The sequence below is a fragment of the Neomonachus schauinslandi genome, chromosome 3 (assembly GCF_002201575.2).
Source record: "Neomonachus schauinslandi chromosome 3, ASM220157v2, whole genome shotgun sequence".
Classification (NCBI taxonomy): domain Eukaryota; kingdom Metazoa; phylum Chordata; class Mammalia; order Carnivora; family Phocidae; genus Neomonachus; species Neomonachus schauinslandi.
The window spans coordinates 126,711,013-126,726,985 of record NC_058405.1 but is presented as its reverse complement, the minus strand read 5'-3'; the positions used below and the strand labels follow the sequence as shown (position 1 = coordinate 126,726,985).

Sequence of the window (15,973 nt, the reverse complement as noted above, 5' to 3'; positions counted from 1 at the left end):
ATTGACTCTCTGGGGGTTGAGGATCCCCTTCTAAGATGGCTTTTCACTATGTGTCCCTGCTACCCCTGGACCTCTCTTCTCTCCACATGGGGTCTCCATCCTCACGGGCTTTAATAGTGCATTGGCCTTCTCACAGCAGAGCTGTCTCAGGGTAGTCACATTTCTTATGGGACCGCTAGCTTCCAGGAGTTAACTAGTGAAGGCCATCAGGCTAGTTAAGGACTAGAACTAGAATGAGCTGACTGTCACTTCTGCCATATTCCATTGGTTAAAGAGTCATAATAAGCCTTGCCCAGATTCAAAGGGGGTAGAGAAACAGACTCCAGCTCTTCATGGTTAGGTGGCAAGATCACCTTGCAGAAGAGTATGTGGGATGGGAAATAGTGTTGCGGTTCTTTTGGAAAACACAAGGTGCCACAGCCACCCCCCACTGAGCCCCACAGAGGACAAAGAAAAGATTGTTTGCTTTACCTCATCAAGGAGGTGAACTCGGCTCAACTTTCTAAACAATTGAATAATTGAAGTCAAGATCATGGTCTTTTACTTATACTGTAATGAAGTTGATAAGTGCCCAGGGAAAATCATAGAAAAGGATGAAAAGTATCAGGACTTAACTCTTAGATGAAATCTAGCTTTCCAAATAGACATTCAAATAACTTATCATTTTGGTGTTTGGCTAAGTCCTGACCGCTTAGAATGTATATTTTGTGAACAGATTTCCATTTGGAACTTGCCTCAGGTTATTGAAAGACTGATTTATTTTCTGTTGTATTTATATTGCCATGCCTGTAATGATACGTTTAAGTGGTATTGACACTGTTAGAGTTTACATGTCTATATTTGAAATCTTAGGTTACTATAAGGCTACAGTATTATCGATTCAGAAACAGCATGAGGATGTCTAACTTTTCTTGCAGATGTTTCTGAGTTCAAGCACATACCCTGAAATCCATGGCTTCTTACATGCAAAAGAGCAGGGAAAGAAGTCCTGGAAAAAGATTTACTTCCTTCTAAGAAGATCTGGTTTATATTTTTCTACTAAAGGGACATCAAAGGTAATTGAAATGTCCATGATGTGTTATGAATTATAAGTGAAAGTGGGTTTTACTTTGTTTTTATTAGTATATTACTGGATATCAAGAGTTGGTACATTGATTTTAGATCCCAGACATTTGCCATAATCTGTTTAAAAACTGACTATTCAGCTTTGTTCCCCACTAATTTCAACATACATCCTGTGATAGAATCTAGACGCTCTTATTTCGGGACCACATACTGTGCTCATTTTTTCTCCACTCCAAATTCACCTCCTCTTCCTTACCCTCGGTTGCAGATTGTGAGGTCTGGCACATGGTCTCCTCTTTTCACCCCAGGTCATCCTGCTGATCTTGCCCACTTCTGAACTCCTGTTTTTGTTGATGCAGTTAGTAACACTCAGCTGAGTCTGTAATTGCTCTTTAATTCCTTTGTGTGTGTGGTAGTTTTATCTCCCTAGCTAGATTATACATTCCTTAAAGGGAGTTAGTTATATTATGACCAGGGGTGGGTGCATGCGTTCATTTGTGTGCTGGAGTGCATATACTTGTGCATACAGTCACATAGACACACTTGTGCAGATGCTCCCACACACCATCACTCGCCCATGTCATTCCCACTGTGCTCAGCACCGTGTTGTCTGTGTGTCTGTGTGGTCTAGTCAGTGTCAACTACGCTGTGTTTTATAAGTGCTGATGTTTTATGCAAAGCATTGATCTCTTTCAAGTAAAACTACTTTTGAGAGTTTTCATGGGTGGCTATTTTAATTCTGTTTTCATGCATCTGTTGTTGTCAAACAACATTGTTAATTCTTTGTGGGTAATCTGTCATTTTTCTCTGGAGGTTTTTCAAATATTATGATAATCATTGGTGTTCAGTAATTTCCCTGACCATATTTCTAGGTGCATTCAAATGTATTCTGATACATCTTACTCGATTCTCAACATATGCATTCAATCTGCAAATTTCTCTTTTTCTTTTATGCTGGAAATGTTCATCCATTATTTATTGCTCCCTCTCATTATGTGATCCTTTCAATTTCTGTAGGCTTTTCTGTCTTGGCTAGTCGTGGCTCCAGGCACCCCTTTGCTTGTGACGACCTCCCTCCAGGCTTTCTGTCTTTACATGGCCTTCTCTTTCTCTGTCTCTTAAAAGGACACTTGTCATTGGATTTAGGGCCCACCCAGATAATCTGAGATGGTCTCATCTTGAGATCCTCAACTTAATTACATCTGCAAAGACCCTTTTTCCAAATCATGTGGTATTCACAGTTTCTTGGGATGGGGGCAGGGATATATTTGGGAGGGGGGCAGTCACTCAATTCACTCTAGAAAGCCAGTGAAATATTTTGAGCAAGAGAGTGAGATGATCAAGTTGTAAGATTACTATGGCCATAGGGAGCTTAAAAAAATCAGGTGGGCAGAGGGAGAGAGAGAAAAAAGGCAATGAGGCAGGGAGTGGGGGGACAGAGAGAGAGAGAGAGATTGACTAGAGGCACAGATGCTAATTAGATGGTCATTTCAGTAATCCAGAGTGGAGGTGATGGGATTTAACCTAGGATGAGCAGTGGAGGGGGAAGAAAGGGATGGAGAGAAGATTAAATGTCAACTGGCCAAGTTTTGTTGACTGATTGATGTGAAAGGAGAGGAAGCATTTTATGTTCCTAGAGAAAGAAATAAGAAATAGGCAATGATTTAATACAGTAAACAGAATAGGAGATTTGCTATCACATTATCTTAGAAGTAGGATAATGATCTTAGTTGTAGATATATTGTGTTAAGGGTGAAGCATCCAAATGGAAATGCCCAGAATAGGTAATGACGGCGACCAGATATTCTGGTGATAGGGAGCCACAAGGAGTGACAGTTGACTCCTCCAAACTTTCCTCAGCTTTCCCTCATACACAGTTTTCCTTCATTGCTGTTCACATGTGTTCATGTCACATGTGTGTGTCTCCTTGAAGTGTAAGTGATGGAACAGGGCTCTACTAATTTATTATCACATTCCCTTACAGAAATGTTTTGTTTTTTAAGTGTATATCATTTGACTAGTAGTATTCAACTATTTTTTCTTGAACGTTTAAACTAGTTTTCAGATTTTTCTGTCAGGACTAATGTTAGGATAAATAATTACCTGTTTCTGTAATTAAGGTTTTAGACTTTCTCTAGTCTAAATTTTAGTGAGATTGCTCTTTTCCCTGTGTTCCTAAGTATAAAATTACATATGAAGGTGTTTTTTAAACAAATACATACATATCTTTTATACGTTTAACATCAGAGAAAAGTGGCTTCTACATCCAGTAATCATGTTGATCCTACTCTTTCCAGTGAACCTTCACTGGAAGATATGATAATGTTTCTTTAATTCCTAAATTCTTATTTCTTCAACACGTTTCTCATTAAAATCAACTGCCCATTATATGTTTACTTCAGCCTTCACCTCCTTTCCCTGCCCACCCATTATACAAAAGGCAGCTCCTTATTCCTTCTACTGGATCCACGCTTTTATCCTTGCAATGGTCTTCCCCTGGGCCAGGCAGATTACAAGCATCAAACTTCTATTCTCAGTCCATATCTTAGCTCTTTTCAACATAGTGTCTGACTTAGCGATACTTCACTACATAATATTCTTCTCTCTAGCCTGTGTCTAATGAGCTCATGTTCCACAGTCTATACATGAAAATGATTTTCAGTTTCCCCTCAAAAAAAAAAAAAAAGAAATACAAGGTATTAGGTAACCTCAAGGATTATGACCTTGATATAAATTATGCATGTTATCTAATGTCTGATATGACATTTCTGCCTGGGAAAGAGACCATTTCCTGTCCTTTTTCTGTGAGAAGGTCTTGATTTTTTGTACTTTCTGAAGATGTGGGCTGCATGGGAGTTAGTTAACCACTGCTACAAGCCTTGGAGATGTGGCTCTGACTTTTATTTACAGAGAAACGTCTAAGTACGCCTTTCTCCCACTCTCCGCTTGTATACACACATGCATGCACAGCCTTTGCTGACCATGCCAGCCCAGGCTTTTAGTCTTACAGTATCATAAGCCTTGCTCTGTCTGCACTAATGGAGCAAAAATCAGTTAAGAGATGAGATTCATCATGCCTTCTAGAGTTTCTCAAGCTGCCTTTTTTTCTTACATCCAGAGGACTCAGCTACATTGACTTCTACAGTGTCAGTGGACAGGGCTGGTTTTATCTTTTCTTCATAGGAATCAGACATTTTTACTAGCAAATCAGTTTCTATCAAAAATAGTTTTAAAGGCCATGACAGTAAGAGTACCTTTCTCCTTCCTCTTCCCTTGTTCCAAGGGCCCTAGGCTGGGTCTCTTTCAACAGTTTTCTTTTCTGCCTTATTCTCCCATGGAGATGGGAACTGTAGTCATTCATTAGATCAAAATGCCTAAGAACAGTGACACACAGAGGACAGTGACATACACAGAAACTCTCGCTCTTCCGATCATCAGGGATGGAATAGCCCGCTGGTAAATGACTGAAATTTTTTTGGATTTGGATTTGAATGGGTTGCTCAAATTGCTGAATGTTCTGGGTTTTCTGTCTTTTCGGTTTTGTTTTGTTTTAGAGCACTGCTTCTCAATTTTCAGTGCTATGAATCACCTGGGATCTTGTTAAAATGCAGATTTTGATTCAGTAGGTCTGTGGTGGGGCCACAGATTTTTGCATTTCTAATAAGCTCCCAGGTGATGTCTGTGCTCCTGGTCGGGGACTACACTACTAGTAGCAAGGTTCTAAAGAACAAATGCATTTTGGTCGGTTTTGATTATACAACCAACCCCAGAATTAAGCACTTCTCCAAGTTATTAACCTATCACAGAATAATATGACCCAGTGATTTCCCATGGCCAGCTTTAAATCTCATGGATCTCCCAGAGAAGAAACAGCTGTTCATGATTCCACTTTACCTTGAAAACCAGACACATTCCACTGCCAGGTAGTTTCCCGGAACTCATCTGTACAGGCCTCCTTGTTTTCGTACGGAAGGTAGTGATGCCGCCTATTTCATTGCCGGCTGTGGTGTCCCAGGCGGTGCCCACATGTGAGGGGGTCCTTTGTTAAACAGAGCAGGAGTCCTCGTCTCTTTCTTCTTTTTCTTCTCTGACTGCTGTGGAAGCTCAAACCACCCTTCTTGTCTTTGCTGAACTACCATTATTTGAAACCTGGACCAGGAACACATTTTCAAAAGCCATTCTTTGCTGCCTTCTCTCCCTGAGATTCCTGAAACGGTGGTTAAAGAGAAAAATTTTAAAATAGGAAGATAAAAATTTTTGCATGTATTGGCAGTTAAATGATAAACAAACCACTTTTCAAATAATATTGTATCAAGCTCCTGGTTCTTGACGGATATAGTAACTTCATTTTTCTTCCCTTTTTGTTTCTGTGCCATTGTTCGGAATAATTTTTTGCCAAGGTAGAAATTGTGTAATATAATAGAAATACAAAAGAGATTGTGCAAAAGTATGGATTCATTTCAACACTCACATCTGTATCTTTTTAAAGGAACCCCGGCATTTGCAGTTTTTCAGCGAATTTGGCAATAGTGATATTTATGTGTCCCTGGCAGGCAAAAAAAAACACGGAGCACCGACTAACTATGGATTCTGCTTTAAGGTACAGGCTTAATATTTTGATAGATGAATAAAGCAAGCCTCAGCCTTTTAGGTAAGCTTGGGTTTCTTTTAATTTCTTTTAAAAAAGAGACAGCTTTCTCTTATATATAGGAGAATTTTAGTGGCTTTTATTTCAACAGGTGTTACCTTCAAGATATGCATTAACGATAAACAATGTGCTGTGGCCTTCTAGCCTAACAAAGCGGGAGGGCCCCGAGACCTGAAAATGCTCTGTGCAGAAGAAGAGCAGAGTAGGACGTGCTGGGTGACCGCGATTAGATTGCTTAAGGTAATCTCACTGCAGGCGTGAATTTCTATTAATGCTGTGAGTGCCATCAAAGTTTGAAAATGTCTGTATTTCAAAATGCGAAGACTCACTATAAGTCCATGTATCCAAATGTATGTATTTTTTTTTAATCTGAAAGATAAACATTAGTAGAGTGGAGTAGCCTAAATGCATTTATCTTGTGCATGTAGAGTAAGTATTCCATTTTTAGAAATCCTCTGAATTTTATTTTTTTCAAGAGTTATTACATATATAGCTAGTGTAACTCATTAAAACTTCTATACCTGACTCAGTCTACATTTTTAAGATATTGCCATCAATCCAACATGACGTGTATTTTAAAATGTGCGCACCTAGCTATGCTTAGTGCAGTTGTTTTACATTTCATTTAAGTGTTGTATAAATTGCTTTCTAGTTTACTTCAAATTATTATGCAAATTTTACTGTAATGTACTATTAAAACATCAACCTTTGTGTTAAGTAGAAATTACAACTTAAGTAAGCATAGTTTACTGGGGAGCATGTTGAAAGGAGTAAGAATGTTCTAAAAGTTATGTGGGGAAGAGAGACATAGAATGCTTTCTTCTAGAATGTACAGAAAACACATTTAATTGCAAAACTTGTATGTTAGTAAATTTAACACAACTTCATAATTATAAAAATTATCAACCATTTCCCTTTGAAGAAGTGCAGAATAATCAGAATCAGAATTATTAGTTGTCACACCAGGTTGGGAAGATCGTTTTAGTTTTTATTATTTTAATTTATTTAATTGAGGTGAAATTCACATAACATAAAATAACTGAATTAACTATTTTAATCAGCTGTGCTAATATGATCATATTATTAGCTGTGTTCATTTTAACTATGTGAACAATACAGTGCCATTTAGTTCATTCAGAATGTGGTGCACCCACCCCCTCTAGCTAGCTTTTAGCTCCAAAACATTTTTATCACCTCAAAAGAAAACTGCATACCCATTAAGCGGTTACTTCCAGCCCCTGACAACCATCCATATCTGTGTCTGTCTGTATAGGATTTCCCTATTTCGACATTTCATAGAAATGGAATCCTACAATAGCTGACGTTTTGTGTCTCACTTCTTTTATAAAGCATATTGTTTTGTGGTTCATCCACCTTATAGCATATATTATTACTTGGTTCCTTTTTTATGGCTGAATAATATTCCATTGTGTGTGTGTGTGTGTGTGTGTGTGTGTGTGTGTGTGTGTATACATACATACGTACATACATACATACAACCTGTTAGACTATTTATCCATTAATGGACATTTGGGTTGTTTGCATCTTTTGACTATTATGAGTAGTATTGCTATGAACATATGTGTTCATGTATTTATTTGGATACCTGTTTTCAATTTGGAGGGTATATACCTAGGAGTAGAATTGCTGGTCATATGGTAATTCTGTTTAACCTTTTGAAGAATTGCCAAAATGTTTTCCACAGTGGCTAAACTGTTTAATGTTCCCACCTGCAATGTAGGAGAATTCCAATTTCTCCATATCCTTACTAACACTTGTTATTTTCCTTTTTTAAAAAAATAATTATCCCAGTGGATGTGAAGTGGTATCAGCAGAAAAATTTTTAGATGGCTTAAAGGAAGCTTTTGGATTAACTCTGAAATTTGCTTCCTTTTGCTGTTATAGCAGATAGCCATTGTAGTTACCTTTTTACAACAGGTTTGTTTTTCAAATAGTCTACTGTTAAATGACTGTCATGATTTTGGTTTCAACAAATCTTAGAAGTCTTGATTCTTTGAAACCCCCATGGTAAGTAATTGCTTCTGTGTTGCTCTCATTGTCATAAAATGTAAAAAAAGAAAAAAGAAAAGAACTTTAGAGAGTGTTGGGAACCAACCAGTCAAGGAAGTAATAACTAGTTAACTCAGGATGTGCTTTGGAATCACCTGAGGAGTATTCTGAAGTTCTGTGTCCCCAGCCCCATCCTTGGGGATCCCGATTTAGTGAGTGAACTCCAGGTGTTTGTCTGACTAAGAACCAGTGACCTCATCCAGTCCTCTTCTTTTGCAGATGAAGAGGCTGACACGTTTTGGAATACTTAAACCCGACATAGTTATAGTCAGAAAATACCTTGAGGTCTCTGGTTTTCTCTTTCCTTCCATCAGAACTCTGGAAATCAGGCTAGGCTAGTAAAGGAGATGCTTTCCAACCTGGTTAGTCAAGGCTTCCTCCCTTCTAGTTTGATCTCAAGGTCAGACACCCAACTCCAAAGCAGGTGGTAAGAACACTTCCTTTAATGCCACTGATTTTACTAGGATACCATTATTTTTTGTATAAGTAGAAAGAAAAGAAATATGCCAATAAAATTATGATATGATGCTTTCATATCCCTTGTGATTTTTATTTTCATTTAGTTACTTTAGATTTATTTAGGTCTATAGGTGTAGATTTTCATCATTTCTCAATTTTGTGTACACATACACACACACACACACACACATATATGAAATAAATTATGAGAGGCATCTCTAAAACTTCTTCATGTTCTAAGTCTAGCTTTCCCAAATCATTTTTATCTCAGATCCATGGCTGCCCATATTTCATACAGACTATCTCACTCTGTGCTGTCAAGAGCTTCAGGGAGGCCGAACTTAGACAGGTGCACTGCCATGGTCTCTGGAATTGTCTTTCTAGCCCTTCTGCAAGGTTTGATGCAAATGATTTCTTGATCTCACCAAACATTTCAGGCAGTGACAAGTCACTTGGTCCACAGTGAATATAAGATGCTATGGTTAAGGCAAATTTTTATGAATGTTAAATTCGAAAAGAAGCATGTGTCCAAGAATTGGTGAAATATACTAAAAGCTTTTTTTTTGATCCTTCCATATCCAGAATGCTGTGCCTGGAAGATTGTCCCCTTCTCACTTTTTTCTTTTTTCATTTGATCTTTTTGAAGCCTCTTTCAAGGCACAAATGTCCAACTCAAAGATGGTCTGTTGTATTAGTTTCAATGGCTTCTGTAACAAATGACTACCACTTTAGTGACCTAAAACAACAGAAATTTATTATCCTACACTGTTGTCATTCTGAAAGTCTGAAATGGGACTTATTGGCCTAAATGCAAGGTGTCCAAGGACCTGCAGTCCCTTCCGGGGACTCTGGGGAAGAATCCATTTCTCATGCCCTTTCCAGACTTTACAGGCTGCCTAGATTCCTTGGCTCATGGTCTCTTTCTCTACCCTCAAAACCAGCAATGTCGAGCTAAGACCTTTTCATGCTGCGACTTCCTTCTCTTCTCTGCCTCCCCCTTCCACTTACTAAGGGCCCTTGTGATTATATTGGAGCCACCTAGATAATCACCTAATTTCAATATCAGCGGATTAGCACCCTTAATTGTATCTGCCACATTAATTCCTCTATGCCAGGTAACCTAACATATTCCCAGGCTCCAGGAATTAGGATGTGGACATCTCTGGGGGCCATTATTCTACCTACCCCATCCATTTTCCCTGTGTGTATTTTCTTTTTTCCTTTTTTAATTGTGGTAAATCTTTTCCAGGTAAGGCAGAGAGGGAAGCAGGCATCAAGGAGAACCTTTACCCTGGAGGCAATGATAAGCCACCAAACACTTTCAAATGGGAAAGTGATATGATCTGCTTTACCCTTTAAAATATCCAGATACAGGAAGCCAGGGCTTGCTAGCACAGACACATTTGAAGGACTCTAATCAGGGAGTCAGGGGGTTTCCCCTGGCAGCTTGTCGTCAGCCGGGCACCTGCTTCATCACGCTGGCTGGTGCACTGGACTCACATGGTGTTAGAGGTATCTTTGGATTTTTGACTCTGGTTGTCTATTGTATTATCAGTTTATCACTGTGCTTAGTGGGAGGTGCAGGGACAGACGAGTCTGTTATGTTGACTGGACTGAAAGGGCCCCGGATTTTCTTCACACGCTATTTCCTAGATCCTGCCTCCTCCAAGAATTTGGCCTCTTGTTTTATTTTTAGTTCCTTTTCTTGTTCATACACACATGTGAACTGTTCATGTAGTAGCAGAGGAAGATCCTCCTGTCCTCTTTGGAGAAATAACAGTTATATGTAGACTCATAGAAAATCTGAGAATTGCTCATGTACAGTGTCCTGGTTACGTGTTGTCTTCTTCCCTTCCCTTCAAGTGGAACTCTGCTAGCTTGTTCCGTAATTTGGTCCCTTGTCTGCCCCTCTGTAGGACGGGGCCATTTTAAGGTGATTCATGCCCTACCCCTCCACCAGAGTTAAATGCCCCCTAAAGACCACCAACAGCACAGAAGCAACTACCTAACACTACAGGTATCAAGGACCATATTTAGGAAGGAAACAGGCTTAACAGTAGGTAGCTGGCTTTTCACTGCAGATAAATAAAAGGCGACCAAACAGCATGCATGTGCCTTGTGAAAGAATTGGTTAGAGGTTATTGTATAGTCTCCAAAATGAACTTGACTAGGAATTAAACTCCTCTCCCTTCTTTTGATAGTTATGGTAGGTTTAGGGTTGATTTAAAGTAAATTTCATTAGGTCCCATTAATGTCAATCAAACTGTAAATTAAAAAATAATTTTTATAAGTTGGGAAATAATTGGATAAAGAAGTCAATAGAGAGAATTTTAAATGAATGTGGGTTTTTGTAGTCATGTTAAAAGCAAAATCTTGGAAACAGTGACTCTCCACGCCACCCTCTGATTTTTCTGCCTAATTACCAAATAGATCCACTTTGCTGGAATTGCTTTTAAGGAAATAGTCTTCAGGAGAGAAACAGCTCTGTTGGAATGTTTAAACGGAATTCATCCTAAGGGTGAGATTGGATTCCATGGTGTCTCCTCAATCTCTTTTATATAGGACCTGCTTCCAAGTTCATTGTGGCTCTGTGAAATAGAATTGTTGAGGGTAGCCAGAAAAAAGAAAAGAAATGTAAAGGCCTCTCTGTCCCATTGTGGTTTTGCTTTGTATTCTTTTTCTTTTGTTTTTTGTTTTTTAAACAAAGTGGATTAAATCTGAGGGGAGTACCTTATAGCTTCAGATGGTGAGCCCTCCAAAATAAGTTTGGTCATGGCAGTTAGCGTTCTTAATTTTCTCAAACCTAGTAATCCACATACAGTCCAGACCCACTTTCCAATAGTAGCCTGGCAGCTGAGTCTTGCGATGCTGCTTCCTGAAAATAAAGATGCTGCACTTTTTTTCTACTGCAGTTTACATTGTATTTTGTGACCCTTTGTGTGAGATCCCTGCCATTTTGATTTCCCTGAATTTAAAACCAAAAATTAAACAATGCGCTAAGAGTATTGTTAGTAGAGGATACTGCAGTGTCAACAATCTTTAACGTAGGGCCAAGTTTATGGATTTGCCGAAGAGATGATATAATTCGTCAATCAGTCATTGAAGAATTATGGTGAATTTTACTCTGTTTTGCTTAAGATGCGTGTAAGGTTTTCAGACTCCTTGTTCCATAAAGTCTGACATCCTTCGCAAGTGAGCTCTCTTTTCACTAGGTGATATACCATTCCAAGTGGTTTTGGTGCTAAGAATAATGAGTAGGAATGTCAGTTACAGATCTTTATACTGGCAAGCTAGACCTTAAGTGTGATTTCAAGTAAAAAACTCTGTCTTTTTATTTTATTTTATTTTATTTATTTAAGATTTTATTTATTTATTTGTCAGAGAGAGCGCCCAAGCAGGGAGGGTGGCAGGCAGAGGGAAAAGCAGGCTCCCCGCCGAGCAGGGAGCCCGATGCGGGGCTCCATCCCAGGACCCCTGGATCATGACCTGAGCCGAAGGTAGACGCTCGACCGACTGAGCCACCCAGGGGCCCCCAAAAACAGTCTTTTTAAATGTATCATTGTAAGGCAGTAAAAAGCTTACCTTTCAAAATTATGGTTGCCTTACCGATTTGTTTTAAGGAAAGCTTAAAATTTTTGTTTCTTATATTATGATATATAACCAATTCGAGTATTGAGTTTTTTCCCCCGAGTTACCTGGGTAGTGAAAGTGATGGGAGTGTGTTTTTATTTATTTGTTCTGCAGTATGGCATGCAGCTGTACCAGAATTACATGCATCCCTATCAAGGTAGAAGTGGCTGCAGTTCTCAGAGTGTCTCACCCATGGTAAGGACCATATTTATTAATCTGTATATTTTATATTTACATTATATCAATTTGCAATAATATTGTATTATAAATGTACATTGCAGTACATTTACGTACTTTCCTTCTGGTCAACTAAAGTAAGTCTTTGACACCATCCTAACATAATGCTACTGAATTATTTATTCTTGGATTTCACAGGATTGCAGCCTATGTGATCGAGTCACAGCAGTAGAGTATCATGAAGTATTTGCTTAAAATAGATAATGTCGTATGTTAAAGAAAATCTAAATATTTGAAAGTGTTATGTGAATCATTCTGTGTCATTACAACATTTGAGGATTAAATTTTAATATAATTTTTAGAATGTTTTCCTTGGGATTGTAGATGTTTCCTTAATTATTGATTTTGGTTGTGGGTTTATTTTAATATTGATTCTGGAATTGTCATAGCCTAGTATAAACCAAAGCCAGTGGTTTGGAATTCTAAAAGCTGCACTATACACAGGTGAGCTCTTTTGCATCCTGGGCTTCTAACAATAAAATTTTTTAAGGTCTAGGTCCTTGAAAAGCAAACTGCTCTTCAGGAAACCCAAAAACCGCAAGCCAAAATATAGCTTGTGCATTACATTAAATCTAACACCACTTCTCAGATTTATACTAACTGCAACTTGAACGTTTATTTGCAGATACACACAGACGTATCTTTTCCCTTCTTTAGAATTTAATTTTAATTTATTGTGCATTAACACAAGAAATTTATTTCTGCACTTAAAAAGTTTATGTTTGGCTATTTTTGCTCTTGCTCTCTAATACTGAGTATATTAGGAATTTGGGTGTATGTGCCTGTGTTACAAATCAGCTAACACACAGCATTTCCACTTAGGTTAAAAATATGCTCCTCATGGCTGTGACCAAGGAAGGCGCATTTCCCCACATGTAATGTAGCAGATGAAATGCTCAGTTCTAGGAATGAGGCATGAAATAATGTTGATTACAAAGTCTGATAGACTAATAGGGAAAAAAGAACACCAATTCTGGAGTTACGTTGCTTTAGGTTGTGGAAGAGTAACTTTTCATCTTTGTATCATATTACTTTTAAGCCCTAAAATAAGAAACTAAAGACTGGAATGAATTTTTATAAAAGCAGTGGCTTTAGGTGAGTATTTGTATAATTTGTCAGCTTAACTTTATCTTTCAATCCACATGTATATAAAGAATAATGGATTTTATTATCTTAATCCTTTTCTAAATCCTTCTAAATTTCTTTTAGAGTCTAAAGTTATTAGGATGAGCATGTTAATAGCAGCCATACGTTTGGAGGCAGTTGCCTAGTGTCCTCTTAATCATAGGGAAAAAATGTCATAAACAAAGTACTGTATAGTCTCATTGCTGTCGTTAGCATATAAGCATGGTATTAGTCTTGCCACTTTCCATTGAAAGTGGCCCTATTGTTGATCACTATGTACATGGCAGTTTGGTTAGTGTGACTTTGCTTGTTCAGCACCATGGATAGGGAAAGACACTTCTTGAGTGAATCTGGTTGGCAATTTAGGGATTTTGTAGGGGGCCTGTGTAGTAGGACCTGGCTGTCCTGTATGGCAGTTGTCAAGATCAAACAGAATGGCCCTGGAGAATTATATCGCCACTCTTCTTAACTTACATGAAGGAAACTGAGATATTTGGGGAGGTATTTATGTTTACTTTGATGTCTATACAGAGTCCCACCTTTCTCGGTTATCACAGAAGAACCAGTGACCTATATAATGGATGCCAGTGTTCCTCACCTGCGTCAGCTGGTTTTCTTCCAGACACTGTCTTCAGTGAGAATCCTAGAAAACTGAGTATACTTCAGTGATATATTTTTAAAGGAACAATATTCTTAATTTCTCCAGGGATACATTTTGAGAAGGGAAGTAAGAAAAAGACATGTCTTCCACCACTATATACAGCACATCATAGCCACCCCTATCTGCCTTTGAAATGAGAATCATCAGCAGATATTTCAGGAAGCCAAATATGTGGTCCTTTTCAGCACAAAGGAGCATGTGTTAGTATGGCCCTTATTGGAGAGAGGGGATGGGGAAAACTAGTCTACTCAAGTCCTTATTACTCCTCACTCTTGACCCTGAGCTAGACGTTGAAAACTGCACTTTCTTTCCTGTACCTCCCCCTCTGTGGTACGTAAAAGAACCTGGAAAGAGTCTATCTGTCACTGCTTTTACCATAAGCTGCCCATGTGACCTTGGTTTAGTCACTGGTATCCTGCAGTGTGAAACAAGGGGGACAGTTGCATAAGTTCGGGGATTGATTACATCTCTTATGTCCTCTGACACTGTATGAAGCAGAGAGAATGATATCAGGAACTCCTGTGCCCTCTTGCTAAGGACCGTGCTGCAGGTTTATCTACATCTTTCAAATGGGGTGACAGAGAGTGTTGGCTGCTCGTCGCCACCAACCTACACTACCTGAAAAACATTTCGTGTCCAAAGCTCGCTAGGAGTGACTGGATCTGATCTCAGAGTGTGGCCTGGAGAATCCAGGGTGCACCCAGGCCCCTTCTTTCTTGAAAAAAGAGGGATGTTATTAAAATCATGGACCCTTTTCCAGGGCTTGCCCTGTTCATTCCACCAGAAGAAAGAGCTAGAAAAAGGGACCAATATTTGAGAAATACACTGATTCTGAATGTTATCAACATTGCTTTCTTATGTGAAAGAAATTGAGCTGAAAATGACCTTTTGAGTTCAAGTCAGATTCCGCTTCACTTCTATTTCTTTGTCCACCAAAGGTAAACTATTAATTTTTCATCCACCACCTGCTATTCAGTAGGAGCCATTTGCTATATTCCTGTGTTTTCCCTGGTGTAGTTAATGTAGCAAATGAAAATATTTATTTGTATTGTAGACTCCCTACTAATGTCAAGTAATTATGGAACATGGGACCTCGTTTTACGTTCTATCCTGTTGTATAGTAGGCAAACAAAAACAACCAGTTATGTTAATTTTTCTTTCCTAACAGTATTTTTATGTTATCAGGACCTTGTGATTACGACGCCCATCTTGGCATGTGAAGTAGAGCTCTTATAAGGACAAAGCTATCATTATGATTGAGATTAGTTACTCTGTGGTTTGGACAGGTGAAGGCTTTTCATTAGTGTCCGCAAAGCAGCAGTGTTTCTGACTAGTCTCCAGCCCCGCACAGAAGATCACGCGGGGAGAAGGGCAAACGAAGGTGTGACAGTAGAGAGAGATTACAAGGACAGCATCTTTCTGGAAAGAGCAGCTGTCTATTACAAAGGCTCCTGTAACAAATGAAAGATTGCCTGCCGGATCTCTGGAAATACAGATGAACCCTAATAAGACTGTGGGCCACTACAGCAGGGTTTAAAGAGGAGATAGCAAATGCTAATGACATAGGATGTATGATGCAGTGATAAGTGAGCCCCCCAATTTTTTTGCATGGACGAGGTGTTCTTTTAAGCATACATTTGACTAGTCTTTTAGACCAAGCTAGGAAGGTCTGAATCCATGTGGAGAGATATGAAATGGTCTTAAGCCACGAATCTCCAGAGGCACACCAGCTCTTCCTTTACCATTAGAACTCCATTCTTGGTTTCGCTCCTCTGTTAATGAGTGGGGAGTAAGTGTTAAACATTGTCCATTGCTGGTTTTGAATGTTTTTTCCTTTGGGGGAGTGTTACTTCTTTTTTTTTTTTTTTTTAAGATTTTTTATTTATTTGAGAGAGAAAGAATGAGAGAGAGCACATGAGAGGGGGGAGGGTCAGAGGGAGAAGCAGACTCCCTGTTGAGCAGGGAGCCTGATGTGGGACTCGATCCCGGGACTCCAGGATCATGACCTGAGCCGAAGGCAGTCGCTTAACCAACTGAACCACCCAGGCGCCCGGGGAGTGTTACTTCTTACAAACTGA

The 15,973-nt window shown here is 38.9% G+C and overlaps 1 protein-coding gene across 2 annotated transcripts in view; it reads left to right on the top strand.

Annotated features, from left to right (window-relative positions):
* Positions 1-15,973, top strand: part of GRB14 (growth factor receptor bound protein 14) — a 113,364-nt gene that overhangs the window by 91,349 nt on the left and 6,042 nt on the right. For both annotated transcript variants that reach the window (XM_021702907.1, XM_021702908.1), the window contains 4 exons: positions 918-1,055; positions 5,555-5,665; positions 5,858-5,953; positions 11,987-12,067. In XM_021702907.1, the coding sequence (XP_021558582.1) occupies positions 918-1,055; positions 5,555-5,665; positions 5,858-5,953; positions 11,987-12,067 (426 nt within the window). The remainder of the gene's footprint in view (positions 1-917; positions 1,056-5,554; positions 5,666-5,857; positions 5,954-11,986; positions 12,068-15,973) is intronic.